The 22656-nt window shown below is 40.4% G+C and overlaps 1 protein-coding gene across 1 annotated transcript in view; it reads left to right on the forward strand.

Moving 5' to 3' along the window:
- Positions 1-22656, forward strand: part of pdk3a (pyruvate dehydrogenase kinase, isozyme 3a) — a 70690-nt gene that overhangs the window by 36209 nt on the left and 11825 nt on the right. The window contains exons 5-9 of the mRNA XM_043700759.2: positions 1340-1429; positions 5937-6014; positions 7228-7304; positions 12916-13017; positions 14216-14326. Of these exons, the coding sequence (XP_043556694.1) occupies positions 1340-1429; positions 5937-6014; positions 7228-7304; positions 12916-13017; positions 14216-14326 (458 nt within the window). The remainder of the gene's footprint in view (positions 1-1339; positions 1430-5936; positions 6015-7227; positions 7305-12915; positions 13018-14215; positions 14327-22656) is intronic.

A 22656-nucleotide genomic window follows, 5' to 3' on the forward strand; every position in this document is an offset into this window, starting at 1 on the left:
TAGCCTACATTCTATTTATGTTTTTGGGTTTCCTTGGGTTGGTGACATTATTTCCTATGGTGATGTCATTTCCTGTTCTTTTTCTCAGGGTGATAAATGGGATGCTAGTCAATGTGTTTGTTGATAGAGTTCTGGTTGGAATGCCATGATTCTAGGAATTCTTGTGCGTTTCTCTGTTTGGCTTGTCCTAAGATGGATGTGTTGTCCCTGTTGAAGTGGTGTCCTTCCTCATCCGTACGTAAGGATACTAGTGAGAGTGGGTCATATCATTTTGTGGCAAGTTGATGTTCATGAATCCTGGTTGCTAGTTTTCTGCCTGTTGTCCAATGTAGTATTTGTTACAGTTCTTGCAAGGTATTTTGTAAATTACATTAGGTTTGCTTGTTTTGCATTGGTTTTCTTCCTAATCTTTCTGTTGGATTTCTGCTCCCCATCCTGCACTGCCCATTGATTCTTTACTGGCAGCCATTGTATACCCTTTAGTGAATTTTCCATACTTTTATGTATGACCCAAATATTGGAATAATATCTTAGAGAGTATGGTCATACGTTCACCACATGCATTGAAATAGTTCAAGAAAGTGGCCCATCTCCATATTCTCAAGTGTTAATAGGTGGATATTAAATGGTCGCCCTGCTTTAAACCTGATTAGACTTGATTCATTTCTTTATGTGCTATTGATTATAGTAACCAGAATGTACCTTGGTCTTACACCCTGTGCTTTCACAATTACTTGGAGAATTTTAAAAAGTATTGTGTTTTTATAGGGACTGTATGTATTCCTCATTGCGTGAAAAGAAACTCACTATTCTCAATTTGTCAATAATTTGCATTGGATAGTCTCAAACTTTAATCTTATTAAGATACCCTGCTAACCAAAAGAAATAGTTTATCAATGAGGATTGATGACTTGCAACTGTATCTCACAGTCATATGTGAAGGTTATTTATCACAATGAACATCTTGTCGCACATAAGATGAATTCCCAGTGCAGAATTGAATTGTGTAATTTTATTGAATTTCTGTAAATGTTAGTAAGGCATAGAGCACTCATTTTTCACTATCTGAGAGAACTTCCATAATATTTAACAGAATAAGCAATTTTGTTTCTAAATACCTGAGTGTACAATTTTGTAATTCTAATATTTTGACCATCTTAAAATGCCTTTTTTGCAGACCAGGGCTATTATAATATTGTAGTTTCAAGTACCAAAGAAAATACAATAACTCAACATTTTAATGATTTTTGTTTTTACATTTTGTGTGTTTATCTAATTCCAGTCAACTTCTTATTAAAGAGTTTCTGATTGTACTTTCCCTTTTTTTTTATTATGGTAGCTCTGCTCTTTGGAGGTGACACAAATCCAGCACATCCTAAGCATATTGGAAGTATAGATCCGAACTGCAATGTTGCTGATGTTGTTAAAGGTGAGAAACACCATGAAGAAAATTTCTGTAAGAAACTTAACTAAGAGCTTTCGAAGTGTTAACCTAAATTTGTTCAGACTGTTTTATCATATAGATTTGATAGACTTTTACCTTGAAATTGATTAGATTTAGTACTAAAACGTTCAATATGCTGGATGGCTGACACATATGCATGTTTAAATAGATCTTTTATTGTAATAGTACAGACATCAAAACTGTTCAGGCATATGCCTGAAATGTATACAAACAAGGGACCAAGGAACTGTACATTGCCTTTTATTAATGGAGTTGGTCTTAGACATAGCACAGCATGGTTTCCATGCATTAATCACATCCGAAACTCAGTTCTATCTCTGCTCCCTATTTTCTATGCTTCCTGATTTCTATCCTGCATAAAATCTGTTTCACATTTTCTACCTACATTGGCTCCTGGTTCCCACATTTCTAATTTAACATTCCCATCTTTGTATATAAATCCATTTATGGCCTTTACCTTCTTTATGTCTTGACTTGTTTCAGCTTCGCCATTTTTCCAACTCAATCCTTCACTGGCTGACAGTGGCTTCTTGTGAATGCCTTTCCCTGTTGTCACACCTTTGGCGCAAGTGACTTGAGCTTTACAGGCCCGACGTTTTCTGGTAGTTTCTCCCTAAATGTCTCTGTGCTTCACCTCTGTGTCATCTCTTTAAAGTCACCTTTGAAAATCATTAGTTTGAAATCACTTGCCACCACTAAAGTCATGTCTGAAAACTTTAACCAACTCACAGTACTTCAGTTGACTTTAAACTCATGGAACCGAGTTCCCAAGCTGCATGTGGCTATGGGTTACATCTTGAATATGTACCCTCACCTGTTACATATTCTTTGATTTCATAAAATTGAGTTTGAAAGCCAAATAATATGTTAAATATTTTCAACCAGTCCAGTGTGCTGCAGAGGGCTTAGAACTATTCTAAAGCTATTTAGGGATAGATTAAAGGTGCAAATTCAAAGATTATGCCAGTGTATTTGTAAGGCACTTGTCCAACTAGGAAATAATTTTTGTCGTTTACTTCTTAGTTGCTAAAATGTTGGAAACTAATACACCTGAGTTGTTATTGCTTGTTCTTTAACTTGGAACTTCTTTTTGCTGTCTGTATAACTGAATACTCACATGACAACAGCAACATCAAAAATGTGGAAAATGTCCTATAGGCTAGGTGTCTGTCAAGGGGCAAAGAGTTAATTTTTTTAAAAGTTGATTGCTTTTCATGAGAACTGAAACCTTGGACGAAATCTTAACCTATTTTGGCAAAGTGTCATTTTTGTCTTGTCTCATGGAGAATTTCTGTCTACAAGCTTTCTCAGGCAGTCATCCCAAACTTACCTCATTATCTACCTGCTATGTACCTATGGTGCTTCTTTTGTCCATTGCTAGCCCAGCTGTCCCATTTGTCATAGCCAGAAATACTCATTACTGCTGAGATATCCCACAATCCCTGGTGCTGGCACTACTTTTAAAAAAAGATTGTTGTGGATCTGATCAAGCACCTTTATGGCAGATAAAGGAAAATTTGTTTGTGGACAGGGACTTGGATGTCCGGCTGGATACTGTGGTACAGAGGCAGGTGTCCCCTTCCTACAAGTCTGGCTGATTAGACCGTGACAGCAGACCCTACCAGCCTGTTCGGAGATTGCCATTTGGATCAGTGTGGATTCAGCCTTCTGAAGAAATGCTCAGCAATGTAGCAAAAAGGTCAATTACATTTGCTCTATCATGGTAGATAGAGTCATAAAGATGTACAGCATGGAAACAGACCCTTCGGTTAAACCTGTGCACGCCGACCAGATATCCCAACCCAATCTAGTCCCACCTACCAGCCCATATCCCTCCAAACCCTTCCTATTCATATACCCATCCAAATGCCTTTTAAATGTTGCAATTGTACCAGCCTCTGCCACTTCTTCTGGCAGCTCATTCCGTACACATACCACCCCCTGTGTGAAAAAGTTGCCCCTTAGGTCTCTTTTATATCTTTCCCCTCACCATAAACCTATGGCTTCTAGTTCTGGACTCTCTGACCCCAGGGAAAAGACTTTGTCTATTTATCCTATCCATGCCCCTCATAATTTTAGATTAGATTAGATTACCGACTGTGGAAACAGGCCCTTTGGCCCAACCAGTCCACACTGATCCTCCGAAGAGTAACTCATCCAGACCCATTTCCCTCTGTCTAATGCACCTAGCACTTTGGGCAATTCAGCATGGCCAATTCACCTAACCTGCACATCTTTGGACTGTGGGAGGAAACCGGAGCACCCGGAGGAAACCCACGCAGACATGGGGAGAATGTGCAAATTCCACACAGACAGTCGCCCAAGGCTAGAATTGAACCTGGGACCCTGGTGCTGTTAGGTAGTAGTGCTAACCACTGAACCACTAAAGTCACCCCACAGCCTCCGACACTCCAGGGAAAACAGCCCCAGCCTGTTCAGCCTCTCCCTACAGTTCAACTTGTCCAACCCTGGCAACATCCTTGTAAATCTTTTCTGAACCCTTTCAAGTTTCACAACATCTTTCCGATAGGAAGGAGACCAGAATTGCACGCAATATTCCAACAGTGGCCTAACCGATGTCCTGTACAGCCGCAACATGACCTCCCAACTCCTGTACTCAATACTCTGACCAAGAAAGGAAAGCATACCAAACGTCGTCTTCACTATCTTATCTACCTGCGACTCCACTTTCAAGGAGCTGTGAACCTGTACTCCAAGGTCTCTTTGTTCAGTAACACTCCCTCGGACCTTACCATTCAGTGTAATTGACCTGCTAAGATTTGCTTTCTCAAAATGCATCACCTCTCATTTTAGATGATGCCATCTACCCTCTGCTATCTCTCTCACACTCTCACTCTCTCTCTCACTCTCACACTCTCACACTCTCACACTCTCACACTCTCACACTCTCACACTCTCACACTCTCTCACTCTCACACTCTCACTCTCACTCTCACTCTCACACTCTCACTCTCACTCTCACTCTCACTCTCACTCTCACTCTCACTCTCACTCTCACTCTCACTCTCACTCTCACTCTCACTCTCACTCTCACTCTCACTCTGCTATTGCACACACATTCCAGTAAGGCTTGTGTTCTTGATATTGCATGCAACATCTTCCCTCACTTGCTCTTAGTCAACTGATGCCCCTTTACCACAAACTCTGTATAGCCTCTGTGCTATTTATTCACTCACTAGAGACACTTCACCACCTTTCCCTTATCTGTCCTGGCACTAACAGCTGTGCCACCCACTTTCATCTCACTCTGTCCTTCCCTTTCTCTCATTACAGCAGCAAACAGCTCATAATAGGGCAGAAAAAGACAGATGGTGGGCTGCCTGACACTGGGTTCCTCACCCCTGCCATGAAGAGAGGATCCTGACCCTGACAGCCCAAGTGGTTGAATGACCACACCTAAGCCCCTGGAATGATATTGGAGGTTGTCCTTGACTGACTTCACTGAGATCCTCTGACTGAAGGCTGTCTCCCTTGACTCAATTGAGGACTATTCCCCTAAAGATTTTTTGAGATGTAGCCATTTGATTGAAGCAGTGTTTTGCCACTTACGCTGCCACATGGTAGAGCCGTGAGATTGGCATAGCATGGCACCTTAAACCTACACATGTCCTACCCCTTGACTGATCTTTGCTGACAATCATGACAAGCTTCCTTGTCGTCCTAAAAGGCAAACAAAAAGGGAAGTGCAATGCATTTTTCAGCTCTGGATGTGGGGCAAAAGTCTGAAAGATAAGGTAGGGATGCTGAGCGAGTGAACGCTAAGAAAGCAAGCAGCAGCCTTAAGATTCAGCCTGGTTCAATCTGTGAGCTGACGGCAACATTTCAATTGCCAGTATGCTTCACTGTGCAACAATGAAATACAGAAGTTTCCTGCAAGATGTGTCATGATGTTGCAGAGAGGCTGGCTTGGGAATGTCTATGCCTGTTGATGTGGAATGTGTGCTGCTGCTGCCCTGGAGCATGCCTTAAGACATAAATTGTCATGTCCAAGATGGAGGTCTGGAGGAGCTAGCAGTGATGGAATTGCCAGCTATCCACTCTGACTTCCACTTCGAGAATTCATGCATCTAGCTTCTATCAGGTGGAAGGGAGGATTGCTATAAACAGAAATTGCTGGAGAAACTCAGCAGGTCTGACAACATTTTTGAAGAGAGAAACAGTTATTGTTTTACGTTTCTCTGTTTCTCTCTCCACAGATGTTACAAGACCTGCTGAGTATTTCCAGCATTTTCTGTTTTTATCCCATCTTATCACCCATAGAAACTAGATGACATGAATTCTCGACATGAAAGTTTTTGCTATTTCAGATATCTGTCATCGGTTGTCCTTTGGTTTTGCATTAGTGACCAAGTAAAGTTCTATTCACAGACTGAGCCGATGTTCTTGGCTTGCAGTTTACATGTGCTTTATGCTATGTACACTTATGATTTTCAATTTTTTTTTAACACAGATGCATATGAGACTGCAAAGATGTTATGTGAGCAATACTATATGGGATCTCCAGAGCTGGAGATTGATGAGTTCAATGGTAAAAAATATTTGCAAGTTTTCTCTAGTTTAGAATTGATTTGTTAAAAAAAATCAATTGAAGTAATTAAGTTTAAATGTATTGACTATTTAATGAATAATAATAACAAAAACAAAATTTGTCATTCCATGTCATTGAGTGGCATGGTGGCTCCTTGCTGAGCAATGCTGCCTGACAGTGCCTGGGATCCAAGTTCGATTCCAGCCTTGAGTGACTATATGGAATTTGCGTGTTCTCTTCGCGTCTGCATAGGTTTCCGCCAGTTGCTCCGGTTTCCCCCCACAGTCCTAAGATGTGCAGGTTAGGTGGATTGGCCATGCTAAATTGCTCCATTGTATCCAAGGATGTGCAGGCTAAGTGGGTAGCCATGGTAAATGAGGTGTTATAATTTAAGGTGGTCAGCTGGATCTGGGTGGGATGCTCTTCGGAGGGTTAGTGCAGACTCTATGTGCCAAATGGTCTTTCTCTGCACTATAGGGATTCAATGATTCTAATTCAACTTGGAATATGAATTTATCACATCTCAATTGCTTTCAGTGGACTAATGTTGATGAGTTATCTGCTGTGCTAGCCAACTGATTGTTGGGTTACTTTGGAAGTACTGATTGATCCTTGGATGTGCTGGTTAACCAAATATTTTGCGAACTAACAATGACCTGAATGATAGCATTTGTCAACCATCTGTGTTCACTAAGCTGATAAGGATGATACTAAATGATGCCTTTGCTCCACACTGGCCAGTATTATCCTTTCAAAAACCTGGGCTCTTGTGACACAATGGTAGTGTCCCTACCTCCAGGCCAAAAAGTCCAGGTTCAAGTTCCACCTGCTGCTGTCATGTGTCATAACATGTCTAGACTAGTTGGTTAAAAATGTTTTCCAAAGGGTGCATTGAATCAATGGGCGTATTGTTTTTCCTCTGTTCATTGCAAACATATTGAACTTGTTTGTTAGTGCTTCTCTAATTATTGAAATGACATGCAAACAAACTCCTGGGCTCCTCCACAATATTTATTTTGATGCTTTAATTAGCCATCTTCCCAGAAAATCAAAATATGTTATGTTTGCTAATTAGCTTGATTAAGTTTGAATGAATGGTCGTTGAATTTGTCATCAAATCAAAATTGGAAATTTCCATGTTTGGAATACTTTGACTGTAGAATCATGCAAAAGAAGAGTATAACTAATTAATGAACTTGTGTATTTATTTTAGCTAAAACATCTGTGAAACCAATCCAAGTGGTGTATGTACCCTCTCATCTCTTCCACATGTTGTTTGAACTTTTTAAAGTAAGTCAGCAATTTTTGTTCACCAGTATAATAGTGAGGAAAGTATACTTGCACTTTCACGTTAAGGTGTTCCATTGTTATGGTGCTATCTGTCTTCCTGGATGAATGTTTATGAACATTAAGCACCAACTTTTAAATTTGGTATTAATATGTAGAGTTATTTTATAAAAAATGCAGGTACTGCAAACTTGTGTAACAAATTTGTGCACTTGAAATGTGCTGTTTCCTTAAATTTCTACACCACTTCTCGGAACAAGTATAGGTCATTTAACCCCACAAATGCATTCCACCCTCCAACAATGTCATTACTTATCTGTGCTAAGGTTAGGAAAAGTCCTTCTCCAATTTACAATTCTAAATTATGCTACAGTATAAATTAAATTATTGCTGGGGGAAAGCTTCACATTTTTACTTTTGCATTTAGCTTTTATCCTTCAGGAAGTAGACATTGCCCACAAAGCCAATTTCTGCGACCTATCCCCAATTACCTCAAGTGATGGTGAAGTGCTTCATTAAATTTTATTATTTATTTGTATTATATTTTCTGTATTGTGTTATATAACTTTCCTCATGAATGACCTATGCTTGATTTTGCAGTTACACACCCTTAGCCTTGTCTCCCAACCAGTAGAACAGTTCTCTTTAGACACTGTATCAATTCTTCTAAATGTCTGAAACTTGCATTCAAACCATTCTTGAATTTTCTGTATGCCAGACACACAAAACTATTTTGAGTGATTTTAGTGATCAGTCAACTCTCTTTCAACTTGTACTGTTTCTTAGCTTTTCTCTATTTTAGACATACACTGATCACATCTTTTTGGAGCCAGAATGAATGATTTCCAGATTTCTGCTTTTGAATCAATCACCTATTCATGGTGAACAACCTAGGATCCTTCCGGAATTTGGTTTAATGTCCAAGACTCCCTGACCTGCCATTTATCCTGGATTCCTCCATGGAGACTGCTCAATGTCTCTGAGCATGTGCACTGAGCTGTTGTGCATGAGCAATCTAGAGGTGGGACTTGAATGCTCAAGCCCTCCGCCACAAAGGAGCAGCAGCACTGACCAGCACACTTCTCCCTGAGTGCTGTTTCTCTGTGGTAATGGGTGGTTCATTTAGGAAGGGAGTCTGATGTAGTGGTAGTGGTGGTGGTGGTGGCGGCCCTTCTTCAAAGGTGAGGTGTCAGGCAGTGGTGGTATTTGGCCAGTGGGGGAATTCTGAGGCTCAAATCCAGTGAATCTGATTCAGAAGCTTCTGGCAGGGCTGACATTGGGTAGCAGTGGGGATGTTAGCAGGCCTCTGGCAGTGAGGCACCCGTGAAGGCAAATTCAATAATTGGGCGAGGGTCGGCTGATGGTGGGTGATGGTATCTGGACAGCTGCAAGGGCAATAGCAATTTTTCCCTTATCTGACTGTACACTTCAACAGATTTAAATCAGTGATAGTAGTTGACTATATTTAAGTGGCTTCATTTACTTACTCAAGCAGCTTATTTCCACCCTCCATAACATCACCCATCCAACTCTACCCTTACTTCACACCAGCCTTCCACTTTTCAAATCAATTTGACCTTACAGAATCCAAAATTACCAATGCTCCAACTTGCACAAAGTTTTATTTGCCAAAGTTTCCACAGAACTCTATTTATCAGTGCAGCACCCTGGGTGAAAACCTGCATGCCTCATTCAATGATGATTAATACGCATGCATGAATACACAAATAAAGTTTAAAGGAGCCAGGCACTGATGAAACATGCCATGCACAACAACTGAATTGAGCTTCTTGATCTACATTGTCCACCAGTTGAGCAACATCTCTACTTTAAATTTCTCAGTCTTTGCTTACAAGTTGTTGAACAACTCATGAGGGTGGTGGTGTGTATGGAATGAGCTGCCAGAGGAGCTACAACATTTAAAAGACATCTGGATGAGTATATGAATTTGAAAGATTTAGAGGAAAGGGTAGATGCTGGCAAATGAGACGAGGTCAGATTGGGGTGTCTGATCAACTTGGACTGAAGAGTTTGTTTTTGTGCTGTATGACTTCATGACTCTAATTCATCTGACCCTAACCTGTCATCTCCACTGGGCATGCTTCCTCCAATACTTGAGCTTGTCTAATTTTAGTTGCCCTATTATTGGTGGCTATGCCTTAAGCTGTGAATAACCTAAGCTCTAATGTCTCAATTTCTGTACTTCACTTCTCACCTTTAAGACATTCCTTAAAACCTACCTGTTTAGTCAGGCTGCTGACATGTGCGCTAAAATCACCTTTTATAATGTTTCATGCCAAATTTTGTTTAAGGTTCCTGTGAGCACTGAGATGTCCTCTTCTATTAAATACAAATTGTTGATGTTGTTTGACTTGCAACCACCTTTAATGGTTAACCAATTCATTCTGGTACCATGGCTCAACTGTTCATTTTGTGTATGCATTCTAGAAATTACGTTTGTATCTGTTCTAATCATGCCTCATAGACATTACTTTCTCCTCTTCATTGACATTCATCACTTTGGTAAATTATGCCATTTCCCTTTTTGCAAGAGTAGGCACGTTTTGATCAATATCTACTTGTACGATAGAGCAAGCTAGGTATAAAAATTGCATACCTGCTTTGTATTATGAATTGTAAATGTCCATATGTATTGCTCCAAACTTCTGGAAACATATCAAGGAAATATCTGACAAGTCCAAGCTTGTTTTGAGTTAAAACATCGCTTTATTTTGAAGCAAGTAAATGTACTTGTTGGGCCAAAGGGCCTGTTTCCACACTAAGTAATGTAAAACTTGTCTTTGTGGAATGAATTTGCTGTTTACCTGCATCAGTAAGTCATCCTGCTTAGCTTAATTGATTTAATTGTTTTGACTGGTTTGATCACATATTAATTCCTCAGGTTTTGGTCACTTGAATGGCTAACATTTTAATGTCTATTCTCAGATACTCTGAAATGAAGTATTTCCTACCAGAAACTGTTCTTAATGAGTTTTGAGAAGATTTGTAGTTCAGGTTGAGGTTTTGGGTGTAGGTTTGCTCAGAGCTGAAAGGTTCACTTTCAAATGTTTCATTACCTTGCCAGGTAACATCTTCAGTGGACTTTATGCAAAGCAATGCTGAAAATTCCTGCTTTCTATTTATATGTTTGGGTTTCTTTGGGTTGGTGATGTCATTTCCTTTGGTGATGTTATTTCCTGTGGTGAAGTCACTTCCTGTTCCTTTTCTCAGGCGGTGGCAGATGGAGTCTAACTCTGTGTTTGTTGATAGAGTTCCGGTTGGAATGTCATGCTTCTAGGAATTCTCATGCATGTCTTTGGTTTGGCTTGTCCTAGGATGGATGTATTGTCCCAGTCGAAGTGGTGTCCTTCGTCATCCATATGTGAGGATACTAGTGAGAGAGGGTCATGTCTTTTTGTGGTTAGTTGGTGTTCATGTATCCTGGTGGCTAGTTTTCTGCCTGTTTGTCCAATGTATTGTTTGTTACAGTCCTTGCACGGTATTTTGTAAATGACGTTAGTTTTGCTCATTGTCTCCATAGGGTCTTTCAAGTTCATTAGCTGCAGTTTTAGTGTGTTGGTGGGTTTGTGGGCTACCATGATGCCAAGAGGTCTGAGTAGTCTGGCAGTCATTTCTGAGATGTCTTTGATGTAGGGGAGAGTGGCTAGGGTTTCTGGACATGTTTTGTCTGCTTGTTTGGGTTTGTTGTTGAGAAATCGGCGGACTGTTCATTGGATACCCATTCTTTTTGGACACACCGGTATAGGTGATTTTCTTCTGCTCTGCTTAGTTCCTTTGTGCTGCAGTGTGTGTTTGGCTCGTTGAAATGTTCTGATGCAGCTTCGTTTGTGGGTATTTGGATGATTGCTTCTGTAGTTCAATATTTGGTCTGTATCTGTTGTTTTTCTGTAGACGCTGGTTTGAAGTTCCCCATTGGCTGTTCGTTCTACTGTGACATCCAGGAATGGCAGTTTGTTGTTGTTTTCCTCCTCTTCTTAGTGAATTTTATGCCAGTAAGGGTATTATTGATGGTCTTGAAGGTTTCCTCCAACTTGTTTCGTTTAGTGATGACAAAGTTGTCATCCACTTAGTGGACCCAGAGTTTGGGTTGGATGGTTGGCAGAGCTGTTTGCTCAAGTCTCTGCATTACTGCCTTTGCTAAGAACCCTGATATCTGAGATCCCATGGGGTTCCATTGGTTTGTCTGTAAGTTTTGTTGTTGAAGGTCAAGTGGGTGGTAAGGCATTGGTCTACTAGCTTGATGATATTCTCCTTGTTGATGAAGTTAGTGGTGTTTTGTGTCTGTGTCTTTGGGTCTTCTAATAGTGTAGTCAGTGTTTCCTTGGCCAGGTTAATGTTGATTGAGGTAAACAGGGCTGTTACATCAAAGAAGACCCTTATTTCATCCTCTTCTATCTTAGTGTCTTTAATGGTCTTCAGGAATTCTTGGGTGGAGTGGCGTGAGCCTTCTACTAAATGTTTTAGTCTTTCATGTAGCACCTTGGCCAATCTGTAAGTTGGTGTTCTAGGTAGTGAGACTATAGGTCTGAGGGGGGCTCCTGGTTTGTGAATTTTGGGTAATCCATAGAAGCATGGTGTGTTGGATCCATCTGGTTTCATTTTTTGGAAGTCGGTCTTATTTATTTGTCCAGATTTCTGAAGTGTTTTGAGTAAGGCTGTGATTCGGTTCTCTAGTTGTGGGGTCGGGTCTATTGCTACTTGTTGGTAAATGTTGATATCTGCATGGCATTCCAACCAGAACTCTATCAACAAACACATCGAGTTAGACCCCATCTACCACCCCTGAGAAAAGGAACAGGAAGTGACTTCACCACAGGAAATAACATCACCAAAGGAAATGACAGCACCAACCCAAAACTATATAAATATAAATCAGTAAGTTTCAGCATTGCTTTGCATAAAGTCCACCGAAGATTTACCTAGTAAGTTAATGAAACATCAGGAAATGAACCTTTTCAGCTCGGCAAGCAAACCTACATCCAGAAACTGTTCTTGTTTTGAGACTGGCAAAAGTTTCCCTGTTCAGTTTGCTGCAGAGTAACAACGCTTCTCACCTACATGTTTTCACATCTTGATGGGGGCTTCTACTGTTCAATCCTGCCAGGCAGGCCATGAATAACTCAACATAATGCAAATGTGGCTAATACAGACTGATGAATTATTTACAGTTTTGTGGGAAATAAGTTCATTATTTTGCTTATTGGCATTTTTATTGTCTCCCATCTCAGTATCTATTTTTTAACTTGTGAATATACTTTGCACTTCATAGTTGTGTTTTTAAAGTAATCATATAAAACCAAGATCTGTGAATGCTGGAGATCTGAAAGAAACACATTACTGAGAAACTCAAGTCTGGCAGCATCTGTGGAAAGAGAAATAGAGTTAATGTTCCAAGTCCACTGACCATTCTTTGGAAATGCCAGATGCAACCCTGGCCTTCAAAGCAATTAAATGAAAAAGTAAATTAGAAAAACTTGGCGAATTAAGTCTTCCTCTGCAGCTTGCACACCATTTAGACTTCCTGAAAATGCAGGATCAATTAATTTATCCTTGACAATATCAGATTAATATATAGGATTTCTATTTACCACAGAATTCAATGCGAGCTACTGTGGAACTTCATGAAGGCAGAAAAGAAGGTTACCCGCCTATCAAAACTTTGGTGACATTGGGAAAGGAAGATTTGTCTATTAAGGCAAGTACAGCAATTTTAAAACTTTTTTATTTTCTATATTATGTTGAATATATAGCTGCATTTGTTCTTAATTTTCTGCAAAAAGTATACTTAACTAAAAAGTGATGCCACATTGATGGAAAGTGCTAAAGGGTTATTTATCTTTACTGAGCACTATTTTGAAGATAATAATAACTTGACAGCAAGTCTAGATTACCAAGGCATTCTTATAGTCAAAGTGAACTGATGCAACATTCTGCACTTGGACTGTCAGTTTACATTTCAGTGCAGATTTGTTGTTAATTGTTCAGCAAGTTTTAAAGTTGACAGTTTTGGGGAGATTATAATTAAAGAGATCAGTCTTATCTGGGCTCTGGTAATTGAAGTGTGTCACCTTGATTTATGTAAATTTGTGCAAATGATAAATTTTCTGCATTAAATGGGATTATCATTGCCTTCAATTTGATTGCTGCAAGTGCATTCCAAAAATCCAAAAGCAGCATTTCCAGAATCGTGCATTTTCTTTGTAGTGTTCTTTTATTTTATGATGACATGTGATAGACTGGAGAGAACGGAAAAAGGGTGAAGCAATTCTAATTAATTCTGCACTGTTAGTCATATATAAGGCTAATTGTGGTTCTGCCTTCGTGTAAATTTTTCAGTCCTGTTTGTGAATAAATTTTGCTTTTCAAATGGTTTACTATTTCAAAGAGTAGTGGGTAGAGCTAAAATAAAACTGGCGAATTGTAAACATACAGTTTGCTCAGTAACTGTATTTTGTTATTAATTCTTGATACATCTCCTGAGAGTAACCATTGATGCATCTCCGTCAGTTTAATTTCTTTCATACTAAAATCTGAATCTAAGTGAACTATTTTCTCGCTGTGCAGATGCAGAGTCACCTGTTGAGACTTTCCAACATTTTTCTTTTCTTGTCTCACATTTCAAACATCTGTAGTTTTTTGCAATTGTCTTGAGGGTACAGTTTTGTGAAATTTTCTTGGACGCACATTTAAGTCCACTTAAAAAGATAATTTTCTAGTGGAAAAACTATTCTTAACCTTCACAGTTGGAAATTCAATTGAATAATAAAGTTAGATTATATACAAGAAATGGTCAATTTTTCTTCAACATTTCATGGCATGCATAGAATCTATTGGGGAAGGTAGCTGTTTTGTTTTAGCTTTCCCTTTAATAATTTATCTTGTAACTTGTGTAGATCTCTGATAAAGGCGGCGGTGTTCCTCTTCGGAAAATTGACCGTCTGTTTAATTATATGTATTCAACTGCACCTAGTCCCAGCTTACACCCATCACAGGCTGCTCCTTTGGTAAGTGCATATTGTATTATCCACTGACGACAAAGAACTGTAGTATTAAAACATTCTGCGAAAGTATTTATTCTTAAGACATAAACTGCTCAAAATTATGGATTAGCATTCTTTTTCTTGATGACTTTTTCTATGTATTCCAAAGTTGATTGTAATTATTTTGGAAATTGGACCAAAGCAACAAGTCATGAATAGTACTTTTTGGATATTTGCTAATTTACAGGTAAAATGCCAGAATGTTAATTTCTTGTGTTTAAAGGTATTTGAAATATCATCTGTCATGGAACTAACAGAACTGTGGTCAAGTGGTTTCCTCCATTATATTTTGCCTATTATTTCCTTACACATATAAACAGAAAATATCAGTATCCCTAATGCAGAAAAGAAAATAGTTAATGGAGAAATAAGTATTGATATTTTTGTAATATAAAACACTCAACCCCATAAGACATAGGAGCAGAAATTAGTCCATTCAGCCCATCGAGTCTGCTCCACCATTCGATCAGCCCCATTCTTCTGTTTTCTTCCTGTAACCTTTCATCCCTTTGATACTCAAGAATCTAACTATCGCCAGTCTTAAATATACTCAATGACCTCGCCTCCATAGCCCCTTGTGGCAATGAATTTCATAGATTCATCATTCTCTGTTCTAAAACGACTTTCCTGTACTTAAAGGCTTGGGTCCTAGTCTTTCCTACCAAAAGAAACATCTTCCCAACATCTACTCTGTTCAGGCCATTCACTAATCTGTATATTTCAATTAGACTTTCTCTCCTGCTAAACTCCATCAAGTATTAACCCAGAGTCCTCAAATGTTCCTTTTATGTTAAACTTTTCATTCCTTGGACCATTCTCATAAACCTTCTGAGATATTGGGCCCAAAACTGCACGCAATACTCAAAATGTGGGTGACAAGAGCCTTATAGGGCCTCAGAAGTACATCCCTGTTTTAATATTCAAGTCCTTTCAAAATAAATACCATCATTGCATTTGCCTGCCTAACTGCTGACTCATCCTGCAAGTTTATCTTGAAGGAATCCTGGACTAGAGCTCCCAAGTCTCTTTGGACCGGCGTTTTCTACCTATTTAGAAAATAGTCCATGCCTCTATTCTCCCAACCAAAGTGCATGACCTCACACTTTCCCAAGTTGTACTCCATCTGCTGCTACTTTGCCAACTCTCCTAATCTGTCCAAATCCTTCTGCAACCTCTCCACCACCTAAATGCTGTCTGTCCCTTTACCTATCTTTGTGTTATCTGCAAAGTTAGCCAGAATTCACTCAGTTCCTTCATCTAAATCATTAATCTATGAAGTGAAAAGTTGTGGTCCCAACACTGACCTTTGTGGAACACCACTTGTCACCGGATGCCACCCTGAAAAGGACCCTTATATCTACACTCTTTGCTTTCTGCCAGACAGCCAATCTCCAAGCCAAGCTAGCACCTTGCCTCTGACACCATGGGCCCTTATCTCACTCAGTAGCTGCCTGTGCGGCACCTTATCAGTCCAGATAGGTAACATCCATTGGCTGTCTTTGGTCTAACCTGCTCATTATTTCCTCAAAGAATTCTAGCAGATTTGTCAGGCATGAACTCCTGTTGATGAAACCATGCTGACTTTGCCCTATTTTACTGTACACTCCTAAGAATTGAGAAATCTTATTCTTCACAATGGGTTGCAGGATCTTATCCATGACAACCCTGGCTATTAGCACATTGTATTGAGTTTGATAGAAATGCTAACAGTTTGATACAAAGGTGTTGGCTGGACCCAGACACTTTGGCTGGCACTATACACTACTTGTGTATTCTGTCCCACACATGCCTTAAACTAATCAACTAAGTTGTGAGTGCATTGTGCTGGCATTCTGGTGGCCCCAGGCAGTGTCTGTGTTTGCTCTGCTGTCTCTCTCCATATTGTGGTCCAGCAGTTATCTTGTGTGTCAAGTGGCCAACTTATGGCTCTAGCAGCCATCCTAGTGTCACCCTGCCCTGCGCCATCTCCCACTTCAATATGATCCTCAAACAAGGCCTCCTTCAATGCAAGTGATATATTTTATAGGTAGATGTTGCACCCTCTGAATTATTCCGCCAAGTTACTCCAATGATCTACTGTCTAAAATTTAAAGGAGTGGTAATCTCATTAGTTGCGTCTGCTGGTGGGGAGTCGACATGGACAATGGTGGGTCACTTGGGGGTGGTGTAAATGTTTGGTCCATTGGGTGTGGAGGTCAGGTTGGGTCCTGCTTGGGAGAGGTTGGCTCCACTGTGGTGGGGTTATATACTTGTTGCCTTTCAGCAAACTTTCAATCAGCTCTTTGGTTACCCCAGAACTGTTGTGAGTGACCTATTGGAAATCTTGTTTCTAAAAAACACCCTTCTTTTTCCTGGGAATTGGATGTTTCCACCTCACAATTCTTGAACTCGGTGTGCCTTGAAGGTTGTGTTCTGCCTTCCCTGGTACAATTTGATGTATAGGAAATGCATGTAGAATTGCAAATCTTCCCTACCCATTCCCTCTGGATGAATGCAATTTGGTGTCTAAATTGGGTCACAGTGGGGAGAAAAGGTTTTGAAGGCTTTTCTTAAAGATTAGCTATTCATTCAAATGTTTAACATAACCATTATAGATGACTGTCAAGACATCAATATTTTCAGCTTTCCATCAAAAAAGCCTGGTTGTAGATTTCTCTGCCTCAGTTCTCCTTCCTCTGGGGAAGAGGTGGCTAGGTGACAGTCTAGAAGTATAGTTGGGCATGAGTAAGACAAGTTTGTGATCAGTTTACTGTTACTTAATAGTTATGTATGTAATAGTCCAATTTTTCATGAGTAATTGTTTTTCTACTTTGATCTTTCTAAAGTGTCCGTTATAAATGGATGTTTTCTGAGGGTTCCAGCTGTAAAGGAATTACTTGGTTGAAAATTCTCTGTCCCCGGCAATTCCTTTGAAATGCACTACTGGGTCCCCAGTAGTCCATAGGTGCAGCTCCTGGCATAACAGCTATCTGGCCAGTGGAAATTCTGTGCCTGTTGTCAGTTTTTCAGGATGAATTGCAAATTGATGTTTGGGATGGTCCTTGGTGCTATTTGAAATGACTGACTGACTGACAAAATTAAGAAAAATGAATGCTATCTTTTTACATCCTGATTTTTTAGATTGGCAGCCAGTTAGGTACCAAATATATTTTCGGGTTACCTGAAAAATTTCAAGTTGTGATTTCAATTGCAACTTTCAACATGCCCCAGGTATAAGTCCTGGAGTTAGAAGGAAACATTTATTAGTAATAGAAAAAGAAAACATAATGACAGGATTCCATGGTTTGAAACAAACAATGTTCCTTTATTATGATGCAAGTTAGAAATAATACAGTCTACAATGCATGTACAGCTATTTCTAACAAGCAGTATTAAAGTGTTGTAAACCTTGGTATGTTGCAATGTTCAGATCTATACATGAAACAGCAAATGTGATCAAGATAGAGACCATGGATTTCTCTGTAAATCTCTCTTATAAGCCACCCTAATGTCCAGGACTTTCCTTCTGCCTTAGATTCTGGGTAATCCAAGATGGAGGACGGGAAAAATTTCTGGCTGTAACAGCTGCTCCTTGTTTGAGGTTTTTTTAGGTGTTGGAGGTGATTTCCTCGAATTCCAGGAGCGATTACTGTTTTATATGCTGCTGCATTGTTTTGGAACTTTGGAGAAAACAAAATCAAAACAACAGCAATTTTAAAAGGGAGAGGTACAGACAAAGGAAGCACATGGTGAGGTCAGTGCAAGAAAGAGAGAGAGAGAGAGAAAGAAACTGGCACCAGAGTGAACCTGCACAGTTACTGCCTTTGCTGTTTGAATTCATGTATCGCTGGACATCAGAGTGCGTCTGGGGAAACTAACAAACCGTGAAATTCACAACTGATCTTGGAGGAACCTGTTTAGGAGAGGTCACAGCACAGAAACAGATAAGTGAATAGTTTTAACGGTGGCCGACAGAAAGTCTGCAGTAGTGAGTAGAGTGGGTTCTTTCTTGATTTTTGTTTTTTAGATGTCTCTCTTGATTTAATAATTATGGCTTATACTTTAAGTTTAATTTAACCTGGAGCAGTGCTTTTTAGAAGAATAAGACAGTGCTATTTTCTGGGTCTGTAGATTGTGAAGAGCAAAGATAGCCTTTAGTAGAGAGATATGCTCTTGTTGGATGTGGGAGTTTGAGGAGAGTTTACGGGTTACTGCGGATTATATCTGCAATAAATGCCGTTGGTTGCGAATCCTATCAGATCCAATGGATCGGTTGGAGAGACAGTTAAAGCCAATGAGGAATTTGTAACAGCAAGCAGATATGATGGATGGCAGTGAGAGGAAGGGGGAAAAGTCACAGATACAGTCACATTTGTGAGAAGATTTGTAGCTCGGGTGCCCGTTGTTTTGGTTCTGTTCACCAAGCTGGGAATTTGTGTTGCAGACATTTCGTCCCCTGTCTAGGTGATATCCTCAGTGCTTGGGAGCCTCCTGTGAAGCGCTTCTGTGATGTTTCCTCCGGCATTTATAGTGATTTGTATCTGCCGCTTCCGGTTGTCAGTTCCAGCTGTCCGCTGCAGTGGCCTGTATATTGGGTCCAGGTCGATGTGCTTATTGATTGAACCTGAATCTGTAGGTGAATGCCATGCCTCTCGGAATTCCCTGGCTGTTCTCTATTTGGCTTGTCCTATAACACAAATTCCCAGCTCGGCGAACAGAACCACAACATACAGTCACATAGATGGGTTAATTCCAGGAAAGGTAAGAGAGGTAGGCAGTTAGAGTAGGAGTCTTCTGTGGCTATCCCCATTTCAAAATAGTAAGTTGTTTTGGAAAATGTAGGGGGTGATGGATTCTCAGGGAAACATAGCATGAACAGCCAAGTTTCTGGTATCAACACTGGATCTAATGCAATGAGGGGTACGTCGGGTTCCAAAGACATAAAAAGGGAAAAGGTTGAGATTCTCAAGGGAGATTACAGAGAGTTAGGCAGGAATTTAAAAAGGAGGTCCTCGAGTAGTAATATCTGGATAACTCCCAGTGCTACGAGCTAGTGAGAACAGGAATAGGAGGATAGAGCAAATGAATCCATTGCTGAGGAGCACACACATGGGAGAAGGATTCACATTTTTGGATCATTGGAATGTAGATTTTGGTAGAAGTGACCTGTGCAAGAAGGATGGATTGCATCTAAATTGGAAGGGGACTAATAAACTGGCAGGAATTTGTCCCTAATGTAGTGAGGAAAGAGACCAATCTGAGCCTGGTACAGTTGAGACCAAGAGCAGGGCAGGCAGGGCCAAGGTAGGACTAGTAAATTAAACTGCATTTATTTCAATGCAAGGGGCCTAACAGGGAAGGCAGATAAACACAGGGCATGGTTAGGAACATGGGACTGGGATATCATAGCAATTACAGAAATATGGCTCAAGGATGGGCAGGACTGGCAGCTTATTGTTCCATGATACAAATGCTACAGGAAGGATAGAAAGGGAGGCAAGAGAGGAGGGGGAATGGCGCTTTTGATAAGGGATAGCATTACAGCAGTACTGATGGAGGATATTCCCGGAAATACATCCAGGGAACTTATTTGGGTGGAACTGAGAAATAAGAAAGGGATGATCACCTTATTGGGATTGTATTGTAGACCCCTAATAGTCAGCGGGAAATTGAGAAACAACTTTGTAAGGAGATTTCAGTTATCTGTAAGAATAATAAGGTGGTTACGATAGAATATTTTAACTTTCCAAGCATGGTCTGGGACTGCCATAGTGTTAAGGGTTTAGATGGAGTCTAATTTGTTGTGTGTACAAGAAAGTTTTCTGATTCAGTATGCAGATGTACCTACTAGAGAAGGTGCAAAACTTGACCCAGTCTTGGGAAATAAGGCAGAACAGGTGACTGAAGTGTCAGTGGGGGAGCACTTTGGGGCCAGCAATCATAATCCTATTAGTTTTAAAATGGTGATGGAAAAGGATAGACCAGATCTAAAAGTTAATGTTCAAAATTGTAGAAAGGCCAATTTTGACGGTATTAGGCAAGAATGTTCAAAAGCTGACTGGGGGCAGGTGTTTGCAGTTAAAGAGATGGCAGGAAAGTGGGATGCCTTCAGAAATGAGATTACGAGAGTCCAGAGGCAGTATATTCCTAGTAGGTGTAGGGAATGCTGGATGACTAAAGAAATTGAGGGTTTGGTTAAGAAAATGAATGAAGCATATGTCAGGTATACACAGGGTAGATCGGATGAATCCTTCGAGTATAAAGGCGGTAGGAGTATATTTAAGAGGGAAATCAGGAGGGCAAAAAGGGGACATGAGATAGCTTTGGCAAACAGAGTTAAGGAGAATCTAAAGGGTTTTTGCAAATACATTAGGGACAAAAGGGTAACTCGGAGAGAATAGGGCTCCTCAAAGATCAGAAAGGTAGCCTTTGTGTGGAGCTGCAAAAAATGGGGGAAATACTAAACGAGTATATTGCATCAGTACTGTAGAAAATGACGTGCAAAATATAGAATGTAGGGAAATAGATGATAATATCTTGAAAAATTCCATATTACAGTGGAGCAAGTGCTGAATGCCTTGAAATGCATAAAGGTGGATAAATCCCCAATACCTGATTAGGTGTTCTCTAGAACTCTGAGGGAAGTGAGGGCTGGGCCTCTTGCTGAAATATTTGTATCATTGATAGTCACACATGAGGTGCCGGAAGACTGGAGGTTGGCTAACATGGTGCCACTGTTTCAGAAAGGTGATAAGGACAAGCCAGGGATCTATTGACCAGTGAACCTGACGTCGGTGGTGGGCAAGTTGTTGGAGGGAATCCTGAGGGGCAGGATGTACATGTGTTTGGAAAGGCAAGGACTGATTAGGGACAGTCAACATGTCTTTGAGCACTGGCAATCATGTCTCACAAACTTGATTGAGTTTTTTGAAGAAGCGACAAAGAGGATTAATGAGGGCAGAGCGGTAGATGTGATCTATACGGACTTCAGTAAGGCGTTCGAAAAGGTTCCCTATGGGAGACTGGTTAGCAAGGTTAGATCTCATGGAATTCAGGGAGAACTAGCCATTTGGATACAGAACTTCTTCAAAGGTAGAAGACAGAGGGTGGTAGTGGAGGGTTGTTTTTCAGACTGGAGGCCTGTGACCAGTGGAGTGCCACAAGGATCAGTGGTAGGTCCAGTACTTTTCTTCATTTATATAAACATACGAGGTATAGTTAGTAAGTTTGCAGATGACATCAAAATTGGAGATGTAGTGGACAGCAAAGAAGGTTACCTCCGATTACAACAGAATTTTGATCAAGTGGGTCAATGGGCTGAGAAGAGGCAGATGCAGTTTAATTCAGATAAATGCGAGGTGCTGCATTTTGGGAAAGCAAATATTAGCAGGACTTATACACTTAATGGTAAGTTCCGAGGGAGTGTTGCTGAACAAAGAGACCTTGGAGTGCAGGTTCATAACTCCTTGAGGTGGAGTCTAAGGTAGATAGGATAGTGAAGAAGGCGTTTGATATGCTTTCCTTTATTGGTTAGAGTATTGAGTACAGGAGTTGAGAGGCCATATTGCGGCTGTACAGGATATTGATTAGACCACTTGGAATTTCGCATGCAATTCTGGTCTCCTTTCTATCGGAAAGACGTTGTGATACTTGAAAGGGTTCAGAAAAGATTTACAAGGATTCTGCCAGTGTTGGAGGATTTGAGCTAAAGGGAGAGGCTGAACAGGCTGGGCTGTTTTCCCTGGAGCGTCGGAAGCTGAGGGGTGACCTTATAGAGGTTTACAAAATTGAGGGCAAGGATAGGGTAAATAGAAAAGCCTTTTTCCTGGGGTGGGGGAAAGAGTCCAGAACTAGAGGGCATAGGTTTAGGATGAGAGGGCAAAGATGAGAAGAGAGACCTAAGGGGCAACTTTTTCACGCAGAGGGCGGTAAGTGTATGGAATGAGCTGCCAGAGAAAGTGGTGGAGGCTGGTACAATTACAACGTTTAAAAGGCATTTGGCTGGGTATATGAATAGGAAGGGTTTGGAGGGATATGGGCCAGGTGCTGGCAGGTTGGACTAGATTGGGTTGGGATATCTGGTCGGCATGGACAACTTGGACTGAAGGGTCTGTTTCCGTGCTGTACATCTCTCTGACTCTGAGTTGCCGATGAGCTCCTAAACTTGCCCTGAGTACTAACAGTACAGAAACAGCTTCTGTACTTGACCTCTCATGAAGTTCACTGCTCACTTAGGCTCATTTTCACTTTCAGCTCTCTAAAGAGGATCCATGTAGTTGCCTTCCCTCCAGTACAGCTAACAAGCATTCTTAACA

This window comes from Chiloscyllium plagiosum, unplaced genomic scaffold (assembly GCF_037043375.1).
Source record: "Chiloscyllium plagiosum isolate Xiang-an unplaced genomic scaffold, Cpla_swu_hap1 HiC_scaffold_12, whole genome shotgun sequence".
Classification (NCBI taxonomy): Eukaryota; Metazoa; Chordata; class Chondrichthyes; order Orectolobiformes; family Hemiscylliidae; genus Chiloscyllium; species Chiloscyllium plagiosum.